The following is a 21,517-nucleotide window of genomic DNA, read 5'->3' on the forward strand; positions in this document are numbered from 1 at the left end:
ATTACATGAGTCACCCACAAACACACACACGTGTGTGTAAGAAACATGGTGATATGATGTAGCAATCCACAGGATATACAGTGAAGTGAAAAAAGTATGTCTCATTTACTGCTATTTCTAAGAATGGAGACAAATTGGAGTATGGGCTCATTTTAAACAACGGAAGAAAGAACCACAGTATAAAATAAAAAATAAGTGTTACATATCAGGGAAGAAATAGAGAGGGGAGCACAGGGACAGAATTTATACTTCCTTGAACATACATTTTGTAGATTTGACTTGGGAATCATGTAAATAGACATAATTATAAAACACAACTAAATAAAATCCCCAAATATTGCTTTTTTTTAAAATGAAATAAAGAACCCATGTATCCTGTTGAAGGAATGGTTATAGCTATGCGTAATTTTAAAACAAAATTAAACAAAGGAGCCATCCTAGCAATTGTAAGTAAGATGAAGTAATTGTACCTGTGAATCCAGTTAGAGGCAGAGTGACAAAGAGAGGAACTGTCCCAAGTGATTTTAAAGCAGCATTTAGAACATTCTTGTAAGGTATATCAGGAAGACAAAAAGAACTGCAACAAAATGATCTTAAAATGCAATAGGTAACCAGGTTATTTGTAGTAGTGTTGTTATTCTGAGGCGGGAATATGGGTGGTGTGGGATCAAGCTAGAAGTCATGATAGGGTCCCTGAGAATAGGGATTTAGTTTGAGAAAAGGGAGATAAAGATGAAAGATATATGGGGTCATGTCTAAACGTTTTGTCCTGAACTTGAATCAGACATATCAATATCTCCTCATGATGTATTTCACCTTTAAAAAATGTACACAAATGTTGTAGTTCTATCCATCTCAATGAGCACACCGACATTCAGATTACCAAACACCATTTCCCACTAGAAGCAATCACGGCTCCTTGGAGGAAGGACTGATTCCAGATCTGGAGTGACAAACACACAAGCCAAACCTTGAGCATCCTGTCTTATCAGAAAGTCGAGACACTAATACAAACCCTTAGAGTCATGTCACGAGGACTTGATAGCCCACCGCAACAGGCTCCCACTTGCCAAAGATGAGATGAGTTGAGCTTTGACAAGAATACCAATGGATTTAAATAATCAACATACCTAAATCCATGAGTTCAAAATAACATTAAAAAAAAAAGTTTTGGGGAGAGAAGCCAGTGAAACAACTCATTTTGAAATCTGGTTTTGGAAAGTGGTAAATGAAGGGACAGAATCAAATATTTACCCTGCTTTCCATGTGAATTGTTCCTGAGGTAACCAAATTTATTTTCTTTCCAGAGTCGTTCAGCTAATGGGTTCCATGCTAGTCATGGAACATACTCATAAGTAAGCAAGTAAGTAAGTAACTAAATAAATTTATTCAGCTAATAACTGAGCAAGAAATAATAGAATTAGTGTACCACTTTGTTACAATCACTAATGAAATGAGAGATTTGGCCAACATTATCAACAGTTGCTTACATTATACAAAGAGACACAACCAGCCATCATGCACCCCTGGAGATGGAAGGTACGCAGCATCCTCCATAAGGAAGCAAATCCAATTCTTACAGAAAACACAGGAAAACAGAAAGGATCATGGGACATGACATCCAGGGATAGAGTTGGCAAATTCGGGGTCCAGGATTCTCTATAGGACAAATAACTTAAAAATATATATATATAGGTATGTTGTTTTGGAAGATAATTTTAAAAAGAAAGGGAAGGAGAAAGTATAGTTTAGAAGAGTCATGGGATGCCTAGATGGCTCAGTTGGTGAAGCATCTGCCTTTGCTCAGGTCATGATCCTGGGATCCTAGGATGGAGTCTTACATCGGGCTCCCTGCTCTGTGGAGAGTCTGCTTCTTCCTCTGCATGTCCCCCTACTCTGCCTGCCCCCTGCTAGCACTCTCTCTCAAATAAATAAATAAAATCTTGAAAAAGAAGTAAAAATAAAAAAGAGTCTTAAATGACATATGAACAACTCATATTATATGGACTCTACGGGGCTCTTGATTCAAATACACTGTAACAAGAAATTATTTTCTGAGGCCATGGAAGAGATATGAATACTGGGACAATCTGATGATATTGTATACTGTATGGTATAATGCTATGAAGTGTTTTTAATTTTTATAAGGAATACTGATCTCTTAGAGGTACATACTGAATTACTACAGATGAAATGGTATGATACGTTGGGGTTTGCTTCAATGTCATGAACAAGTAGAGGGTGTCCTGGGGTATGGATGACTGACTGGCCGTGAGTGAGAATGGTTGAAACTGGGTGAGGGCAACATATGTTGACTACACTTTTTTTCAACACTTATGATCTTTTTCAAGATTTTCCATCATAAAATGTTTCCCAAAAAACCCACAGCCATGACGGACTGATAATGTCAGCAGTGGTTTCCTTGGCTTGACCAGGATTCAGTCCACTCTTCTAGTAATGGCCACCAGATATCCTTTGCAGAGCCAACCTCTCCAACTCTCAGGCCCTAAAACTCCAGGCAGGGCTGATCCCATCTTCATCCCATGACCCAGACCTGCCCCCCGCCCCACAACCCCCAGGGCACAGTCTACTCCCCAAGCACCAGTAATTTATTTAGGGGTGGACAGTCACCATACTGGGCCAGTAAATGCCCTGTCTGGGAAGGTGGCTTAGATATTTGGGGAAAATGGTGGGTCCTCACCCTCTTGAGTTGTTAAGCTGGTGGCTTGCAAGCCTAGAGGTCTGGTTTAGCCTCTCCACTGCTTGGAGAGAGCTCTCCTAGAGAAGCAAACACAGGAAAGTGGGCCAAGGCTAAAGATGGTGGACAAAGGACTCCTGTCACCATTGGGTTTCAACACCTGACTTCTCTTAAGGCTGACCAGCTGCACCATCGATCTGTTTGGAGTTCCACCAGTCACTAGATTTGTTCTTTTGCTTAGGCCCATTTGAATTACATTCCACATCTGCCTGAAAGGCTCTTATTAATCACAGCTATGCTATTTTTAAGAACTACCATATATTTGTGAGACCAAGGAAAGGGACTTCATGGAGAAAAGAAAACAAATTACAGAGGAAGTCCACCCCTAAGGGCCTCCCACGTATTGGATTACTTCATAAAATAGTGGAAACTGGTACCTCACTATGTTTAAGACACATAATAGATGCAGGAAATTAAAGGGCGAGAAGTGTGAGTCTTCAAAAAAAAAATGGTCACACTTCTAGAAGCTTTCCCCAAACTTGGTATGTTTCATTATAAACCCCGAGAGAGGCTGGTTTTGTTACTGTGTTCGGCTATTCAGTTTTGAAATTACCAAGGTCCCAGTCACCCAGACACCCTGAAGTGCTCTATGAGAAAGAACGTTCCCTGTTATTTCCAGAATTCAAAGCGAGCTGATACTGTTGATTGGGTTCAATGAGGAACAGTCTGTTCCACCTCTAATATCCTTGATTGAACATTAAATATAAATGAAAACACCCTGGGGCAGAGTTTCAGAGCGTGTGATGAAAATTCAGCTCTGACATGCTTCTTATAAAAACCCAAGAATGCTCAGCCCACAGAGCAGTCCCATTTATTAGACACAGAGATGTAGACTATTTTGTGCATAAATATATAAATAGATAGCAGCAAGGAGGTAAAAGGAAAAGAAGGATGTCTAATAGTGATAAATTCTCCTATGGGGGAAACTAACAAATCTTTTGCTTTCTGGGTCCTTTATTATTTGCTCTAGAATCAGCAATGAATTTTGCCTTGGTTGCTTAAATGGGAGATACTCAGGATACGAGAAAGCAAAGATGTGGAAATAGAAATGAAATCTAGTTTAGAATAATAATATATTACACATGCTGCTGTCAAAATGCCAAGATTCGTAATTTTTTCTTGGTACTTTTCTGTCTAAACATATGTAGCTTACAGAGTAAATGAGCTTATATTTCATCTTTTAAGTTGTAATCAAATGGCGTATTAACTGCTTTTTAATGTCTACTATGTGCTGGCACATAATTTGCTTAATAAAGACTGATTTATAATATACAGGATACTGAGAAGCCAAAATGTTGAAATTAAAGCTGCTTTGAAAGTTTTTTTTTAAAATTTATTGGACAGAGACAGAGAGAACACATGCGTGAGCGTAGGCAAGGGGCAGAAGGAAAGGGAGAAGGAGAGGATCCCACGCAGACCCCCTGCTGAGGACAGAGTCAACGAGGGGCTTGATCCCACAACCTTGAGATCATGATCTGAGCCAAAACCAAGAGCGGGACACTTAGCTGACTGAACCTCCCGGACGCCCCAGTTGCTGATTTGAAAGACATAAGCTTGTATGTTTGCAGGTGGAATCAAAATGCATTTCAGAGTGGACAAATGGCCTTCAAGAAAGTCTTCCTTTTCCTTGTGTGTGCATTTTGTCCAATGTAAGAAAAAGACTAGGTAGCAGGTACAAAATTTTGACCCCATAACACTAGCTGTGAAAAACATCCTTTAAAAAAATTATTTCCAGGGTGCCTGGGTGGCTCAGTGGGTTAAAGCCTCTGCCTTCGGCTCAGGTCATGATCCCAGGATCCTGGGATGGAGCCCCGCATTGGGCTCTCTGCTCAGCAGGGAGCCTGCTTTCTCCCCTCTCTCTCTCTGCCTGCCTCTCTGCCTACTTGTGATCTCTGCCTGTCAAATAAATAAATAAAATCTTTAAAAAAATTATTTCCACTCAATGTATCTCTACTCTGAACTCCTGCCTGGTAGCCTGGTGGAAGACATATTCTTAGTTGTGTCTGGGAAGAGCTACCTTCTTGCCCTGGTCACGCGAGGGTCCTGGAGATGTCACTCGGCTCTCACCATTCAGGACGGGTGCTCTGGTTCTAATCCACATAGCCACCAGAGACGGGTCTGCTCAGGGTTCAAGCGCCCCCCAGACACCAAGTGACGGATGGAGTAAGGGATGGTTACATACCATAGATGGACACAGGACTGACTTCCTGGCTTCATCGAGTATTTCTCAACCGACCTTGAACAAATCATGGAATCCCGCTAGCAGAGCATCGAGCCCAGCAGACACTCAGCACGAGTTGAACCCTGTTTTCTTAACCAGAAAGGAGTCTGATTACGCCCAGTCCCAGAGAAGTGCTAGGATTTGGTGTGTGGGGCCCAGAGGTGGGGTTAATAAATGGTGGTGGCTTCACGTTTCCTTGTTTGAAAAACTGGGGTTCAAGGACCTCTTTCAGTGGTTTTCGTTTGCTTGAAAAAACAAGAGAGCCAGAGTGGCAAGGGACTACAAAATCTCTCCTTGCATCTTACTTGTGCAAAGAATCCTTTTCTGCCTGAGATTTACAAGCCAATACATTTTTTATAGATCCTATTTATAACAAAAATTCACGGTCTCACCATTTAGTTTATGAACATAGGGTCTCTGCTACCACGCCATCTGGACTCCCAGCAGGGAGAGGGTGGCTTTTGATGACTGCTGCCTCCCTGCTCCGCGCGCTGTTGCCTGGGAACAGGGATAGGACTTGCCTCATTACCTCTCCTCCTCTCTTCCCAACCATTTCATGTATATTTCCCCATCTTTGGACATTCCCACTCACTGGGGAACCATTCACCTGCAGGAATTGGAAATGACACCCTCTTGAGAGAAAGGGGAGAGGTGTCTACTACTGATCATAGCATGTTTAAGGTGGCCAAGATTTCATAACTTTCACCTCCAATGGTCTTCAATGGGGCAAGGACATCCCCAGTCATTGGGGAGCACCACCAGGGTTTAGTAGATGAGGCGCCAGATGTCAAATGTCCTTCCATTCAAAGACAGACCTTGACAATGAAGAACGGTCTCACACACAATGACTACAATCCTCCCTCACAAACTTTTGGGGCTGTGACATGCCCAGCTTGACAGGGCTGGTTGGGAGATGCCTGGGGAAAAACCCTGATCTTCTCTGTCCCCCACGCAGTTCGATCTCACACTCCTATGCTCGGCATCTTCACGACCAAGGGGGCATGGGAAGATTACACAGCGCCAATGTCGATTCAGTCAGGAAGGGAGGAGGTTTACCTGTCGGCTCGCATGTAAGCAACGCATGTCTGGCACAAATAAAACCTTTAAAAGGCCACATGGTTTTCTTAGAGAAAAGAGAAGTTTAATGTCCACTAGTGGGCTTCTTCAGTATGGGCATAAATGTCATGCTGAGTATGGGATCTGACACCACCCTGAGGCCATGGGAAAATTTAATTCCAGAATGGTAACTTGAACCACTTACTAAATACCCCACTTCTAATCTATGAGCAGAGGCCAAGGTGATGCGAAGAGGCTGAGACCAGTGAAGTCAGGAAAAGTGACGTAGACAGAGATAGGACAATGAGCTGAGCTGGGGAAGTATGGGGGTGTTTGGAACACGGGTGTCCAGACTAAAATCAACATGTATGCAAAGGCATGAGACAAACCAGGGACCTGCTTCGGACACGACTGCTGAAAAGCTTAAGAACTTGTTTAGATTTGATCAAAGGAATAACGAAATGGGTTGTATGTAATCATGTAAAAGGCAGCTCCACATTAAATCCCCTTACAGAGGACTTCCTGGAAACGTTGACTTCTATTCAATTTTGTACTGGGCCCTCCACTAGCACGAAGGCTAGCCTCAATGAATAAAAGATGATCGGTGAGAAAGTGGCCGAGTGTTCCACAAACCGGCTTCACCTATCAGCCGCACGGCTGGACCGCGCACCCAGCACATGGGGACACTCGCCCATGTGGCTGACTTCCTACCAAAGCGAGGGGAGTGCAAGCGCTGTATACCCCCAACCCCTTCCTTCCAGACCTGGCCTGGCCAACCCTCCCATGGACCCTTCCAAACTCTTTCCTCTCTGCCATATGACAAGGACAAAGCCAAGCAGCATGCTGAAGACAGCAGTCACAGACCAGGTGGGGTCTGGGTTGGTCCCTGGATTTCGGCCCCACCCCACGGGAAGGGGAGCTGTCCACCAATCAGGAGCACTCATTACGGACTGACGTCATTTACAAATCCCCATTGTGACCGAAGCCTAGTATGGTTTGGGTTTTGTTACAGCAGCCAGTGTTCTCCTAATCCGGGTCCTTGTCACTAAGAAATACAGACTCGTGACAGAGACCAGCAAGTTCACAAATATGGCTAACCTTGGGGGGTATAGATTATAATAAAATCTCTGTACATTTCAGCGGCTCAAGATATGGGAATAATTAACTTTGGGGGCTGACTAGGGAGGATAAGGGAAAGCAATACAGAAATCTGTGATGTTTATCTGTTTGCTTGTTGCTTTTTTTTTTTTTTTTTTTGCCATGACTCCACTTTCCAAAAAAGGATTTTAGGTTGCCACAGAGTTCATCATATTGGTGTTATCTTTACTATTTTTGCTAGCAAAACAACAACAACAACAAAAATACCCAGCACCCTCTGCTTTCTTGCTCTGCCTCTCTGGTCCCCTTATCTTCAGAATAGGTCTCAAAGTTTCATTGGTTTAAGTCAGGGGCCAGTAGACAACAGCCTCGGGGCTAAATTTGTCCTTCTCTGTTTCTGTAAACAAAGTTTTACTGGAACCCAGCCACACTCATTTGTTTACATATTATTTATGGCTGCTTCTGTGCTACAATGGCAGAAAAGGGTTGTTGTGACAGCGACCATATGGCCCACAAAGCCTAAAATATGTACAACCTGGTCCTTTGCAGAAAATGCTTACCGACCCCTGGTTCAGGTCGTTTCTAACCTAGTCATAACCTCAGCAGGGCACACGCCAAGAGCTCCCAGATCTGCCCACACCCCCTTCACCCATAAGACATGACATTGAATCCCTCTTGTTCCAGCCACCACCTCACTGCCCTGCTGCACACCTCTGTGAAGCCTGAGTCAAGTTCACTGATCAACACTGCTGGGTTCTAGCGCTCTAGGGCTGAGCCTCGGCTAGCTCTGCCAACAAACCCTGGCGGCCTTCTGGGCTTTCTCATCATTCCTTAAGTTTTCTTCATCCTAAAAGACTAAATTTCTAAACAAAACAAAACTCAATTTCTGCTAAGTTTCCTCTCTTTGGTTTTGACGGCATATCTGGATTGGGATCCAATCTCTGGCTCGGCAGTTCCATGAGCATTAATGACAACATGTGACACAACAACTTGCCTGATTAGAAGTCACCAAGTGCTCTCGCATACGTGATGTCATTCTGGCTTAGCTAGCTCTCACGACTGTATGAGATAGATCTCCATTTTATGGCTCAAGAGACAGGCTTATGTAAATAAAGTCCTTGCCCAACGTCGGACACAGTGGATCCATTTCGGATGTAGCCTTTGAATTCACCTTTTTCTGATTTCTCTGCCACACGAATTTTCATCAGGTAGCCGGACAGTATTCTTAAATATCCACCAGTGTCCCCTCTCTCCTTCATGTCTTCTTCTCTCATTTCTTGGCTCTGCTGGATCCGCTCTATCCCTTTGCCCATGTGGTCAGTCAGACCACACACCCATCATACCCCCTGGACGGGGTTATGACAGAAGTGGAAAAAATACCTAGGTTCTAGGAACTGAGGGTAAAAAATAAGGCTAGGAAGGACATTCAACAAAGCAGAGAAAAGCTTACTCCTCTCTGGCATGGGGACTGGTCAGAGGATGGGGAGACAGAGCAAATCTTAGGGCACTTAGAAGAGTACCAAACTGGGGGTGCCTGTGAAAGAGCACACATCGTCCCCCTCTTTTCAGAAGCTTATCCTCCAGGAAGATCCCATTGGGAACCCCCAAATAGTCTGGTGGAATGAAACAGTACAATGCCTTTACATTTTCTTGTAGTCAGAACCCTGGGAAGGTGACAAGACCCTGAAGGAAATGAGCCCTAGAGAGAAGTCCATGTCCCAATATGGTGCAGGAGGGGCAAGTGTACGCAAGATGGCGGACAAGTGGCTGAGGAAGTGCTGAACTTTATTGCTCTGCTGAAGCAGTGAACAAGGGACGCCATAGTAGCTCCCAGCCAAGGTGAATGACCGCAGACAGACCAGATGCGCACAAAGGTATCTCAGCAAATTCTAGTAAGATGGAAGATGCGGGCTAGGTGGATCTGCTTCACCTCCCCCAAGCCTCCTCCTGTTCAAGCTACCCACCCGACGGAGATGCAGCACTGTGGAAAATGGGACAAACTGACCATACCCTAGGATAGGAACTGGGAATAATTTGGATTGTTATATACAATAGATAAATAATGGTACAATTCTGGGGAGCCAGGTTGGCTGAATCGGGAGAGCATGTGACTCCTGATCTCGTGATTGTGAGTTTAAGTCCCGTGTTGGGCATAGAGATTACTTTAAAAAAAAAATTGGGCTTCTTGGCCATCTGAGCATGTGGCCTGAGATTCTTGCCCACCCACTATGTTGGCTGTAGAGATAGGTTCAGGTGTTAAGCTCCTGAGACCTTCTATTAAAATCTCTAGGAAACGGGGCTTCTATTTGGTCCTGGGTACATTCTAACTGCAGGCTCACTGGGATGTGTTTTTTGTTTGTTTGTTTGTTTTTGTCTTTTCAGCTACTTCTAGAAAGGTTGTGGAATAATTTATCTCAAAGATCAACAAAACATAGCATAGGACCAATAATCATCTTCTATCATTTTTCCTTCAGGTAGATAAGATGTGAAGACGTTCAGTAGTGTCAACCATAGGAAATCACCGAAAATACACCCTAGTTGAAAACTTGTTCCCTATTCTTCAATCTCCGACATTCATTCGCCATCCATGAGTTGCACAAAATGATACAGAGTAATGGAGAGATCTAGTGAGAGACGAGGAGATGCTCATCAACAAGATATAAGGCACGCTGCAATAATGCAGATGAAATCACTTTTCTTATTAATTCTCATTATAATCCTTATGAACTATGGACTCAAATCACTTTTTCTACTTTGTCCTTATTAGAAGGTTTTCCCACACATCCCATTTTCTAGAATCACTGACCTCTCTCCCCCCAGGCTCTGTAATTTGCAAATGCCAGGAAATATGTGCACTGCAAGTGTGTATTTGGTGAGTCTACAATGTGCCGTGTCAGCATACCGAGGGGCTGTTCTTTCCTGTTTTCACTGAAATTGCTTGCCAGTCTTCCTCTAATAAGGCCTTATTATATCCTACATCATCATGCATATTTTATATGCCTGAGGCTCTGTGGCTGCTCTCTGCTTTGTTATTTCACTAAGCAGCATCATGATGCATCTAAGCCGAGCTGAAATGAGACAGGAAGGTGACCCTCCATACAGATTCCTTTGCAGACACCGTGCCTGTGGAACATGATCTGATTTGACTTTCTATTATAATTTTGGCGAGGAGAGCCTGATCAAAACACAGAGGGGCCGAGACCTGATCTTGTAGATGAGTCCCTTCTAAATGGTTTCTTGCCGTCAAGCTCTGGCCAATCTCCCACCGAGGGCAGCGAGGAGGTACTCCTGAGTACTTCCTGCAAAAATCCAAGCAGAGCCTTGGCAAACCTGAGGTAGGAGATGGGCTCTGTGCATATAATTCAAGAACGGAGGTGCTCAGACCCACGATCTCAGGGCCAAATGCAGCTCCGTTGTTGGATGGGCCCACCAAGTGAGGACTTGGTAACTAGACTTGGCCCTGTGTGAACCGACAGGTCCTGGTAATTCCTACTGGCTTCTTCCAACCCCACTGCATGCCTCCCTACTTGCCCTGAGCAACTGCTTTAACTTCTTTAAGCCTCCTCTTCCAGGCTGTAACAGGGGTATAAGAAACAATACTTGCTCCTAGGGCTGTCGCAAGAAATATGAGCTGAACAGGCAAAGCACGGTCACTAAGGAGGCAGACTGCGTTTCACTCCACCACTGACTAGCTAAGGAACTTGCGCACATTCCTAACCTTTCTGCACTTTGGGTTCCCCATCTGTAAATCAGAGGTTACCCCTGGACCCAGGAACCATCGTGAGGACTGAATTAGTTAATATACTAAATGTACACGGGACAGGGTATATAGTGAACACAGTGCGAGTATTATCTGGTCTGAATACTAAGGAATGAAAGAGTTTAGCGTACGATAAGGACTTGCTCCATGTTAACTCTCTTAGTTGGGATGCGACCAATTACATTTTCTTTTTTTCTCCTGAGAGTCAAAAATGTTACCCTTAACAGTGAGTTACACACAAAGCTCTGGCTTCGACTGTGGACGTAAGTTGGCTCACTTATTGTACCAGCGTCCTGGTTGTAATTGTTGGGATGATCATCCTGGCCTTAGAAACAAATGTGGACATCACCCGGCATGTTTTTATACATCTTAGTTACTTAGGCAAAAGGAATGTCGCTAAAAATTCGTGTTTGTCCTTCGTGAATTAAAGTGATGATGCGTCACTTTCCATCTATTCCTATTCATAGTCTAGTTATTTATCAGGAAGAAGCCTAATGCTCCCTGGAAAAGCTGTCCAGTCACAGGACATTAGTACAGAAGGGATGACGTGTCTGATAGATGTGGACAATCTTCTCTAGATGTGGCTGGAACTCTAGCACAGCTCATTAATTAGATCAGCAGGCATCATCAGACTAGGCAGTGTGAGGAGACAGATGGAGGGATGGTCAGCTGCCCTACTGCAGGGGGTGGGAGAAGGGGAACTAGTTTCCAGTTTGACCCTTGTGCCTTCTCATCATGGGGTGGGCTGCCCTCGGCTTTCACTGCCCTGATAGGAAGGGGTAAGACTGAACTGCTCACACGCCTGGCTCTTCATGTTGCCTTCTGATGGAGACACAGGGAAAGGATGGGAGCCCACACCTTCAGAATATGCTGCCAGGGCTCTAAAACCGGGATTGGCATGTGGGGACGGGGGCCGAGAAACATTCTGACACTACAGGCAAAACCGTGTGTGCCCGTGAATGCTTCTGGTTGGAGGCGCAGGTCCACGCTATTCACCCAATTCTCAGATGGGTCCTGACTCCCCAAAGACAAATGCCTCCAGTCGAAGCCAAGCCAGGAGCTCTGTTGCTGCCTTAAAGGGGTGACAGCAGGAAGGCAGGACCAAACTTTGATGTCACGGTTTAGGACGGCCATGCGGGCAATGGATATTTCTCTCTCTGCAGGTGGGAAAGTAAGTGTTCATCAGGAGGGTCTGGGGTTTCTGGGGATGAACCAAGATGTATTTGACAAGCCTTTCTCCAGCCATGAACCTGCTCTCCCACTCAGGGTTCACAGCTACACATTGCCACCTTCATTATACTCTTCTACATCCCCATCCAACCTCGTCAAACATGCCCTCCAAACGCTACCCTCCGCTGCGGCCTTGCAACACTCATAAATACAGGGAAATTAGCTGGACGTCTCCTCCTGAAGGGCAAGAATGATGTCTTTGGTATTTATACATGGCCAGCACCCGCCCCATCGTCTGCTACCTAGTTAATGCTCAGTAATCGTTTGTTGAAGTCAAACGAGTTGAGTTGGGTAGGCTAGCCTTGAGGGATGGGGCATGATTCACGATGTCTACAAGCAATTATACTCCTTAGTTGTCAAAAATAAAATTTTGGAAATTGTTTCAAGTTAATTTGTCTAATTATGAAAAGCCAGGGGAAATTATCCGCGGCTACTTCTAAAGAAGAAAGATATGGTAATTTGCAAAGGGCAAGAATGCTGCAAAGATTTTGCTCCTCGGCCGCTATAAAGTATGAGACCGAGTTAAGAACTTAGAAAACTGTGAAATGAACAGAACTCGTCTAATTTCAGCGCAGCAATTACAGCTCTATCTGAGGACACATGAAAAAAACCCAAATGTGGTTACTATAGTAGTAAATTGGTCTCTAAGAAACTCCTTCATTTTCTCTAGAAAAATAAATAATTTTCTATCATAGAGCAACCAAATGATAAGAAAAATAACCCACAAAGAAACATAAATGTATCTGGAAAGAAGAAAAAGAAGAAGAAAAAAAAAAGATCCGCAAGCAAATGCCGCGATGGGAGAAAAAAGAACAAAACAAGACGAAACCATCTAGACGAGTGGTGAGTAGATACCAGTTTTTAAAGAGCGAATTTTACAGGGTTATTAAAATGATGAGTGTTTTTCGGAATTTCCTTAGTGGCAAAGAAAATGGGGTATTTTATTAAAGAGAGAGGGAATTTATCTTGTGTAAGACACAAACATTAAAACACGTATCGGCTGAGAAGCCCAGGGATGATGTTACGCGACCCCGTTTTTAAAGATTTGTACACATATGGCAGACAAATGACTAAGCTGATGGAAAGGCACGGGGAAGATTTTTCTAATACTTGAACTCTTTCATTAGTGAGAAATGCGTTATTTCCGAATTCTGATTTAATGAGTTGGAAGGTATCAGCCACAATAGGAACTCGGCGACCGACTGCATCTCACCTCTATGAACTGCACCGTATTATTATTGCACGAGGCTTTCTCTGGTTAAAAGATAGCACCTTGTTACTTTTATGCAGATAAATGGATTGCATGGAGATGAAGGAGCAACCTTGAGGGTTGTGGGACACGTTCATCATCTCCGTGGCATCCATGGCCAATGTGTTTTTCTCACTAGCCGTATCCCTTCGAATCCAACAAAACTCCCCCAAGGGTTCGATGTGGGGTCTCGTCTGTCTCGAGGAGGTCCATCCTGAAGAGACAGCACTAGCCATGGTGGCAAGGACCGTCGGCTCCCTGAGGGCTGGGCGCTGTCTCATCCCTCTCAGTGTCTGGTGCCTTCGCTCTGTGTCCCGTGTACACAGTGGCTGCCTGATCAAACACAGGTTTCCTGAGAGGTGGACCCCTTAGCTGACATTCATGCTTGCAGAACTTGAACTGAAGGAGGGGCTGGGGGAAACCATGGCAATTGGGAGCTTTCACAAAGCGCTCTCCAGAGCCCACCCACTCACTCAATGCACGGTCACTGAGCACTACATGCCCAGCTTTGGAGCAGGTCATGGGGACACAGAAGGGGACGACACAGACAAGGTCTCTTCTCTCACGGGATGTAGGATCCAGGTCACCTGTTTCCACCACATCCAGCTGCATTCTGGATTTAAACCATGTCCTTGTCACACAGCAGTGGGACACCCATGAAGAGACTCAGATCACATTCCAAAGGGAGTTGCAGACAAGTGAGACCCCCCAGAACTTTCTAGAAAGAGGCACCATGGGATCTCCTACCGCCAGCCAGCACCTCCTCCTCCCCTTTCCTCCTCCAGCCCAGGTAAGGAGTTGAAAGAGGGACCTTTGGTGTTGTCAGAAGGGCCAAGATCCAGGGAGAGGTGACTTCTTGTCCTCTGTGACGGGGTCAAGCAGACAACTTGAAGGGTGCCAGGCCCCCGTGCATGTGGGGTGGCTCCTCAGGATGTGTCCCTTCCTGCCTCCAGAGACCTCATGGGTGAGCTTCAGGGGACAGCCAGCTTCTAGGGACCAAGGCCACCAAGAGAGCTGACAGCCAGTGCCAGTCAGAGGAGCAGCCCCCACTGACCAAGGGGGGCTCTGACTGCAGGCAGTTTGGCGAGAAGACCTTGGCTCTCACCTATTGCCCTCCGACCTCTGACTCCAGGGTTTGGCCTTGACAGGGGAATGGGAGTTTAGGCACCTGATGTATTTCATAATGTTTGAAAAGCATACATGCTTTCCATTTCAAACACAACCTCGTGATCAAGTATGCAGGCATGTTGGAGGGATCAGAAGCGAAAATGCCATTAGTTCCTTTACTCTCTCCTGCCAGAGGGACTGACAAAATTTTCCTCTCAAGGGCCAGATGGGTGTCGGTCACAAGCACCCAGCTCTGCTACCGCAGGGAGAAAACCCTCTGAGACGACACACAGAAGGGTGGCGAGCGACTGTTGGCATGTTATTTACGGACTCTGGAAACTTGCATTTCACATGGAATGCATGTGTCACAAAATATTCTTCTTGTATTTTTTTTCCCAGCCATTTAAAAATGGTACAAACCATTCTTAGCTCATGGGCTGTGCGGAGACAGGTGGCAGGCTGGATGGGGACCGCGAGCTGTCGTTCATTTAGTCAACACAACTACGCTGGGCCCTGGTACACAGAAAGTTCTCTAGAGACTTTGTTTAAGGTGAGGTCATTTTCTCCCAAACGCGTTAATGCAGAAGGAAACCGTTTTTTGGAAAACCTCTCTCACGATGCCCCGTTAGGACTGCTGGGGCCTGATCACACTTTCAGACCCCGGCTGCCGTGTCTCGGTCCTGCAGCGAGCCAACCAGTCCCAGCACACCCCCCCAGCCGTCTCCGTTCTCCTGCCATCCTCCGGGGACACAGGGCAACAGAGCTGATTACGGAAGGGTGTGCCCAGGGGGGGTACAAAAGAAGCCCGTGACCTGCCATCAGGCCTGAACAAGACACTCCAGGATGCAGGCCTACATAAGGCTTGGAGCTTGCCTGGACGACCCCTGTCCCCGCTGACAAGCACAAGCATCTCAAGAGACAAGTGGCTCCAAATGACTACACTGCAGCTCCCTCCCTGGGGCTTGACAATACAGAGTCACCCCCCCCAGATTCTTGCATTCCTGGCCCCCAGGAAAATGGGAGGTGTTGCCAGGTCTCACTCCTGATGCAAGGTGGGGTCTAACATGAACCTCAGTGCCTGTTCACAAGGAGGAACCCTTGAGAGATGTGGACGTCCCTTGCAGACTTGGCCAGCCAGTTGCAAAGGCTCTATGCCCCTGGGTCTACACGGAAAAGTAGGGTGGCCGACCCTTCTAGAACTGTGAGGTTGCCCAGGAGGTGGGCCTTGCTGGGCTCAAACTGGAAATGTTGCTCACCCTAAAAGTAAGCGGCCTCTATTTCTATTTCTCTGTCTTCTTACCCCTCTCCCAGTCCTTCCAAGGACTGACAGGATCCTCCAGTGCTTCTCTGTGAAGCAGAAACTGCAGAACTTGGGAAAGAAACTTTCTCTGGAAAACCCCGGAGACGCTCCACTTAATGCCTTTTCAAAGTACGGATGTACATTTTGTAACGAAAGAGCATCAACGTTAGAAGATCCCCTTTTCAGTTAAAATGTTCTGATAGCTTTAGCTTCTGCTTCAATATTGTTTGGGAAAAAAAATTGGTTTGTAAAAGACAAGTGTCACACACCCATTATCCCTTAACACTCCTGGAGCACCCACGGATCTGCTCAGACAATAGATATAGTTTCATTTCTAACTTCTAATGACCCCTTTTTGCCCCAAGTACGCTGTGGCGAGGAACTCCAGTGGGCTTCAAGGATCTCTTGACCAATATTTTAACATCATATAAAACAGATTTTCTGGTGCTCCACTAAGACTATCATACAACGAATTATTTACATCAATGATCAAGCTTAGCCAATACACTAAAAGCACATTTTTAAACTGTCACAGCTTTGACCTAACTATCCTTTTGCTTCGGTTGATACTTTCACAATTCAGTAATGAATCACTCAGTCAAGTATGAAAAAAATCAGTGAACTCTATGTTTGCATATCCATGGGATTATATAAAATTACTCTTCACTTATATGGAATTTGGGTATTGCGTTTTGACCTCCTCAGGCAATATCAATGTGTCAGTAAGGCTGGAAGGGGGAAAAAAATGCAACCTTTGGATATAGCAATGAAAGTAGGAGCCAAAGAACACTCCAGCTGAAGCACAGGCACTTTGGCAGTTAACAGAGAATGGGCGATTGGGTGTTCGGTGCTTAGGGGGCATGCGTTTTTAGGTTAGAGGTCAGTGTTGCCAGCACCGTCAAGGTGAACACGTGGGCTCGTGTTACTGCCCTTCACTGGCTCACAGGAATTCCTCCACAGGACGAGGTCTCAGAGCTGTATATCAGCCCTCACAGCAGAACAGGGCCCAGGGGAGGGAGTCACGCACCTGACCAGGTCGATGACCCGCTCCCTCGGCGCAGCGCTGACCGGCTCATCGTTAATCATTACAATCTGATCTCCAGGGATCAGCTTGCCTTCGGAGGGGCCACCTGGAGACAAAGGAGAGCAAAGCGCAGGTGAGAAGACCATCGCCGATCCATCCGTGTCCCCCTCGCCCCGTCACCACTCATCGTCAGCACCTGGCGCTGTCCGCCGAAACAAAACCCAACCCTGGTGGCCCGATTTTAGAGAGACCTGGGGAGGGGTGCCTGGCCGGTTTGGTCAATGGAGCACGTGAATCTTGGTCTCAGGGTCATAAGATCAAGCCCCACGTTGGGAGTAGATCTTAGTTAAAAAGAGAGAGAGGGGCGCCTGGGTGGCTCAGTGGGTTAAAGCCTCTGCCTTCGGCTCAGGTCATGATCCCAGGGTCCTGGGATCAAGCCCCACATCGGGCTCTCTGCTCAGCAGGGAGCCTGCTTTCTCCCCTCTCTCTCTCTGCCTGCCTCTCTGCCTACTTGTGATCTCTGTCTGTCAAATAAATAAATAAAATCTTTAAAAAAAATAAACAGAGAGAGAGAGAGAGAAAGAACGAACTGGGGAGTTCTGGATAAACTCCAGAGGCTCAGGCTACCCCCTGGCCGATTAAATCAGAATCGTTGGAAGTGGGAAGCAGGCACTGTCATTTCTCTAGAACGTTCCTGGCAGGTTTGAGACACAGCGGCCTAGGAAAACTGCACACTTGAACGGACACGCGCAAGCCTGGGGAACGTGGAACCCCGCAGGCTGATTCCGTAGATTCGGAGGAGAGATGGGGAGGTAATGCGCTTCTCACCAGCTCCCAAGGGCTCCAGACGTTGCTGGTCAACTGAATATACTGCTGTGGAAGCCCCGAAAAGAAGGTATTGCCCCAAAGGGATGGCCACCCAGCTGTGCAGACGGCCTGCGGCCAAAGCACCGGGGCACACAGGGACCTGAACAAAGTTGCATTTACTTGCTCAGCCCAACTAGGGAGGCCCCATACTGTCGGCACCGGGGAGGCAGCAAGCCTGTGAGGAAGGACTGACAGGCTGGGGCCTGTGTTCTATGCTTCTGGGGAGGCTCAAGAAGTGCGGGCATCTTCGTGATTCTTGTCTGAAAGGTGGGGGCAAGGAAGCAAAGCTAAAGCTGAAATTGTTCAGGAAGCAGCAGACAGTCGTGTCAGCTGGGGGGTGAGGTCGTTTGGTCCCTTCCGTGGCTGGGACCGTGGCAGGGACCGTGGCAGGGACCGAGCCTGGGTGCGTGTGCCCGTGCTCGCACGAAATGACAGAGGACTCTTGTGTTTGTCTTGGTCCATCGTAGTCTTTTCCATCGGTTTTTGCAAGGAGGCAGGGAGCTAATATTTGCTGAGCATTTATTACATACCAGGCGAGGGCCTAGCTGCCTTGCCTAGAATCCCAATGACACTTACAATCCCTTCCATAGAATGAGTGGCCCCAGGCTCACACAGGTGGAAGAAATGGCTTAAAGGATAGAACCCGGTTGCAACTCAGGTCTGTGGACTCGGTCAAGTTCAGGGTGACTGGCATCTCTTTTGAGCTTGCTCCTATAATTGAAAAACTGGTCACTGCCAGGTCTCCTGACAGATAAACTTAAAGCCACAACTGCATAAAGCATACATCAGTATCAAATAAAACCTATAAATGAATATTTCAACTACCTCCATGTCTAATGTAATTACCTCCCAAATATTGATAGGGTACTATAATTTTCATTTAACTTCCAGGTCTGTCACTGGGTCATAGGTGCAGCTGAAAGATGATCTCTCAAATATTACTGCGATGACTTTATTCAGCAATTGAAATGAGCACTTCATAGCCAGAGATGGATCTCAAAGGAATTCAGATGCTTCCCACCCACCCAGACACTTGGCAAATGTGTCACTGAAGCTGGAGCATAAATGAATCTTCTTTCTGGGTAGTAAAAAAGTAGGGAAAACCTTAATATTTCCTCATATCGTGATAAAAAAATATTCATTTCAAGATGTGGGAACTGAGAATTCAGTGTTTGCACACATAAGAAATTCTGAAAATCACTTAAGAGAGTTTGTAGAACCGTTGGATTATCTGCAAACATTCGCTCAAATTCAGTCCAACAAATGGTTAGAAATCAGATGCTGATCAAATACTGAAAAATGTTCACACGGATTGGCTGATGGACGCTAACTACTTTCCTGCGAAAACCACTTGCCGATTAATAGGCCATACTTTCACATCTGACCCAGGTTTTTTGGCCAAATGGAAATATTCTTGTTTAATCAAGCAACTTAAACCAGAATTTCAGAGGGAAGCAAGACATAGCTCCTTTCAGAGAACTGTTTCGTGCCCCATACTCTGAAGGCTGGGGTGTCTGGTACAGAAAATCTAGTCAGGCCACAGAAATCATCTGAGACTTCAGCAGAGTCATTTTGATGACAGCCACAATTTATTGGACCATTATTTTCACACCCCAAAATGATCGGAAATGGTCATCTTTGACCTGTTTCACTTTTGTCCACTGTTCTCAAGATTGTCAAAAATGAGGTGTCGGTGTCTGAGTCGGGAGAGTCACGGGCAAAGAAGGGAAGAGGTTAAAGGAACGATGAAGCAACACAGGAAAACCTAGAACAACACTCAGATCTCCTGCCTGCTCTGGGGAGGACTCCTCTTTAAGAGAATCTCAGAACCAGAGATGTTAGTGTCCCTCTATCAGAAAGCAGCAGCTCAATGTCACCCCACTCAGGAAAGGGTGTGTGCACACACACCCACCCTACATTATATAGCTCATACATATGACGTATAATGTACGCACCGTCATACACAGACTTGTCTCCTCTACATACACAATAATGGTTCGCCCTGGGGGCGCCTGGGTGGCTCAGTCAAGTGTCTGCCTTTGGCTCAGGTCATGATCCCAGGGTCCTGGGATCGAGCCCCACATCGGGCTCCCTGCTCAGCGGGGAGCCTGCTTCCCCCTCTCCCACTTCCTGTGCTTGTGTTCTCTCTCGCACGGTCTCTTTCTCTTTCTCTAATAAATAAATAAAATCTTAAAAAAAAAGAAATGGCTCGCCCTGAGTAGTAGGAGCTCAGGTGATTCTGTTTTTTTAACTTTCTCCTCTCTATGATCTATATTGTATGTTTTTCATAATGCGGGTGTATTATTTTGTTATCACAGTAGGCGACAAATCTCTTTCATTTTAGTAATACAATTCTCAGCCGCGTCAAGCTCAACAATGCCATACAGAGAATTGAGGTAGGACCTACAGCTAAGAAAAGAGGAAGCTTGGCAAACAGGAACAGGTTGTGTGGGGAGTCAGTGGTGGGAGAGAAAAGGAAGCCAATTCTTCCCTGTACGAGTCTGTAAGGTGGTTGACTGTGGTCACAGGGCTTACCCTGGACTATATGATGTCAAAAAAATGAAAAACTCAATCAACTTTTGAGACATCTACTACGCACTAGATGCCTTTCATTCTCCTTAACTGGCAGACTCAGTAGCCCAAATATTTTAGAGTTTAGTAATAATAACAATAATAATAACAATAAATATCTTTGAAATGAGAAGGAGGTACCTGGCGCTCTTTTATGTATTTATTTACTTTCTGAGCTTTTAAAATTTTAATACAGTTCCAATCAGTGTACCGGCTTCATTTTGGCTTCTTCACTGCCAAACCTGGGGACAGGGACAGCATCACGTGGCTGCCTTCTCTTTGTCTGAGATGGCCAGGGTATAAAGGTTTCTGCTGCACTGGACTTTGAACTTCACATGATCCTTATTTTTCTTGATCTTGACAGGTTTGGCATCCTTTTCCCTGCCTAAGAGCAAAGTCCCCGATTCCTTCAATTTCGTGAGGCATGGTGACCAGGGACGCAGGGCACTGGAGGCCGGCACAGTAAGCATAAAGATGTGGGGATGGAGAAAAGCTACCTGCACTCTTAGAATGTGTTGCATTCTGTCCCGAGCCCTTGAAGATAGATATGAGCATGAGCCCCATTATCCAGAGGACGCAGAGAAGTGTCCATCAAACTGAAATGCAGAGGAATTAACATGGAAGCTCAACACGTCTAACGGGGGCAGAGGCGAGCTCCAAACCCGTCAAACCCGGGCAGTCCATTGCCAGAGGCTGTGCTCCACACCACAGGACTGTTCTCCTGAGCTCTGTCCATGATTTGCCAAATCCTGAGGAGGAACTGTATGGAAGGCAATTTCCTTTTGTGTGAAAATAAATCCAATACAAGTCCATTAAGATAAACTCATAAATACATATCATGAAAAAAGAAATCAGTCAAAGAGCCTTGTTTCTGGAAAGGCCAGGGTGGCCCACTTCAGGTAATTGCCTCCTAAGGGCATTATTTTCAACTGTGTGGATGTCGGACATCTGTAGAGTCTAATAAGAAAGCCTGAGGCAGAGGACATTAATGATTGGCTCCTACTGCGGGATGCTGGGAATTGTCCCATTGGTGATCAGTCAGCCATTACTGGATGACGAACTAGCGTCCGATTCGGTAGGCTGTCCGATGGTCACTTCTTCTCGGGCGTCTGGGCCTTTCGGGTGAGCACAGACAGGCTGAAAAGGTAAGAGCCTCTTGAGGGAAACTCTCCTGCCACTCCCATGACAGAAATCCAATAGAGAAGGTCAACAGTACAAGCACTTGTCAAGCCTCTGAGTGTCATCTCTGCTAATAGGCCGTTGGCCAAAGTCAGCA

General features: G+C 45.8%; 1 protein-coding gene and 1 pseudogene across 4 annotated transcripts in view; both read right to left on the bottom strand.

Moving 5' to 3' along the window:
* Positions 1 to 21,517, bottom strand: part of FRMPD4 (FERM and PDZ domain containing 4) — a 556,687-nt gene that overhangs the window by 71,767 nt on the left and 463,403 nt on the right. For all 4 annotated transcript variants that reach the window (XM_044234508.1, XM_044234507.1, XM_044234506.1 and 1 more), the window contains exon 4: positions 16,807 to 16,909. In XM_044234508.1, the coding sequence (XP_044090443.1) occupies positions 16,807 to 16,909 (103 nt within the window). The remainder of the gene's footprint in view (positions 1 to 16,806; positions 16,910 to 21,517) is intronic.
* On the bottom strand, positions 20,458 to 20,667 carry LOC122896375 (annotated as a pseudogene).

The sequence above is a fragment of the Neovison vison genome, chromosome X (genome assembly GCF_020171115.1).
Source record: "Neovison vison isolate M4711 chromosome X, ASM_NN_V1, whole genome shotgun sequence".
Classification (NCBI taxonomy): Eukaryota; Metazoa; Chordata; class Mammalia; order Carnivora; family Mustelidae; genus Neogale; species Neogale vison.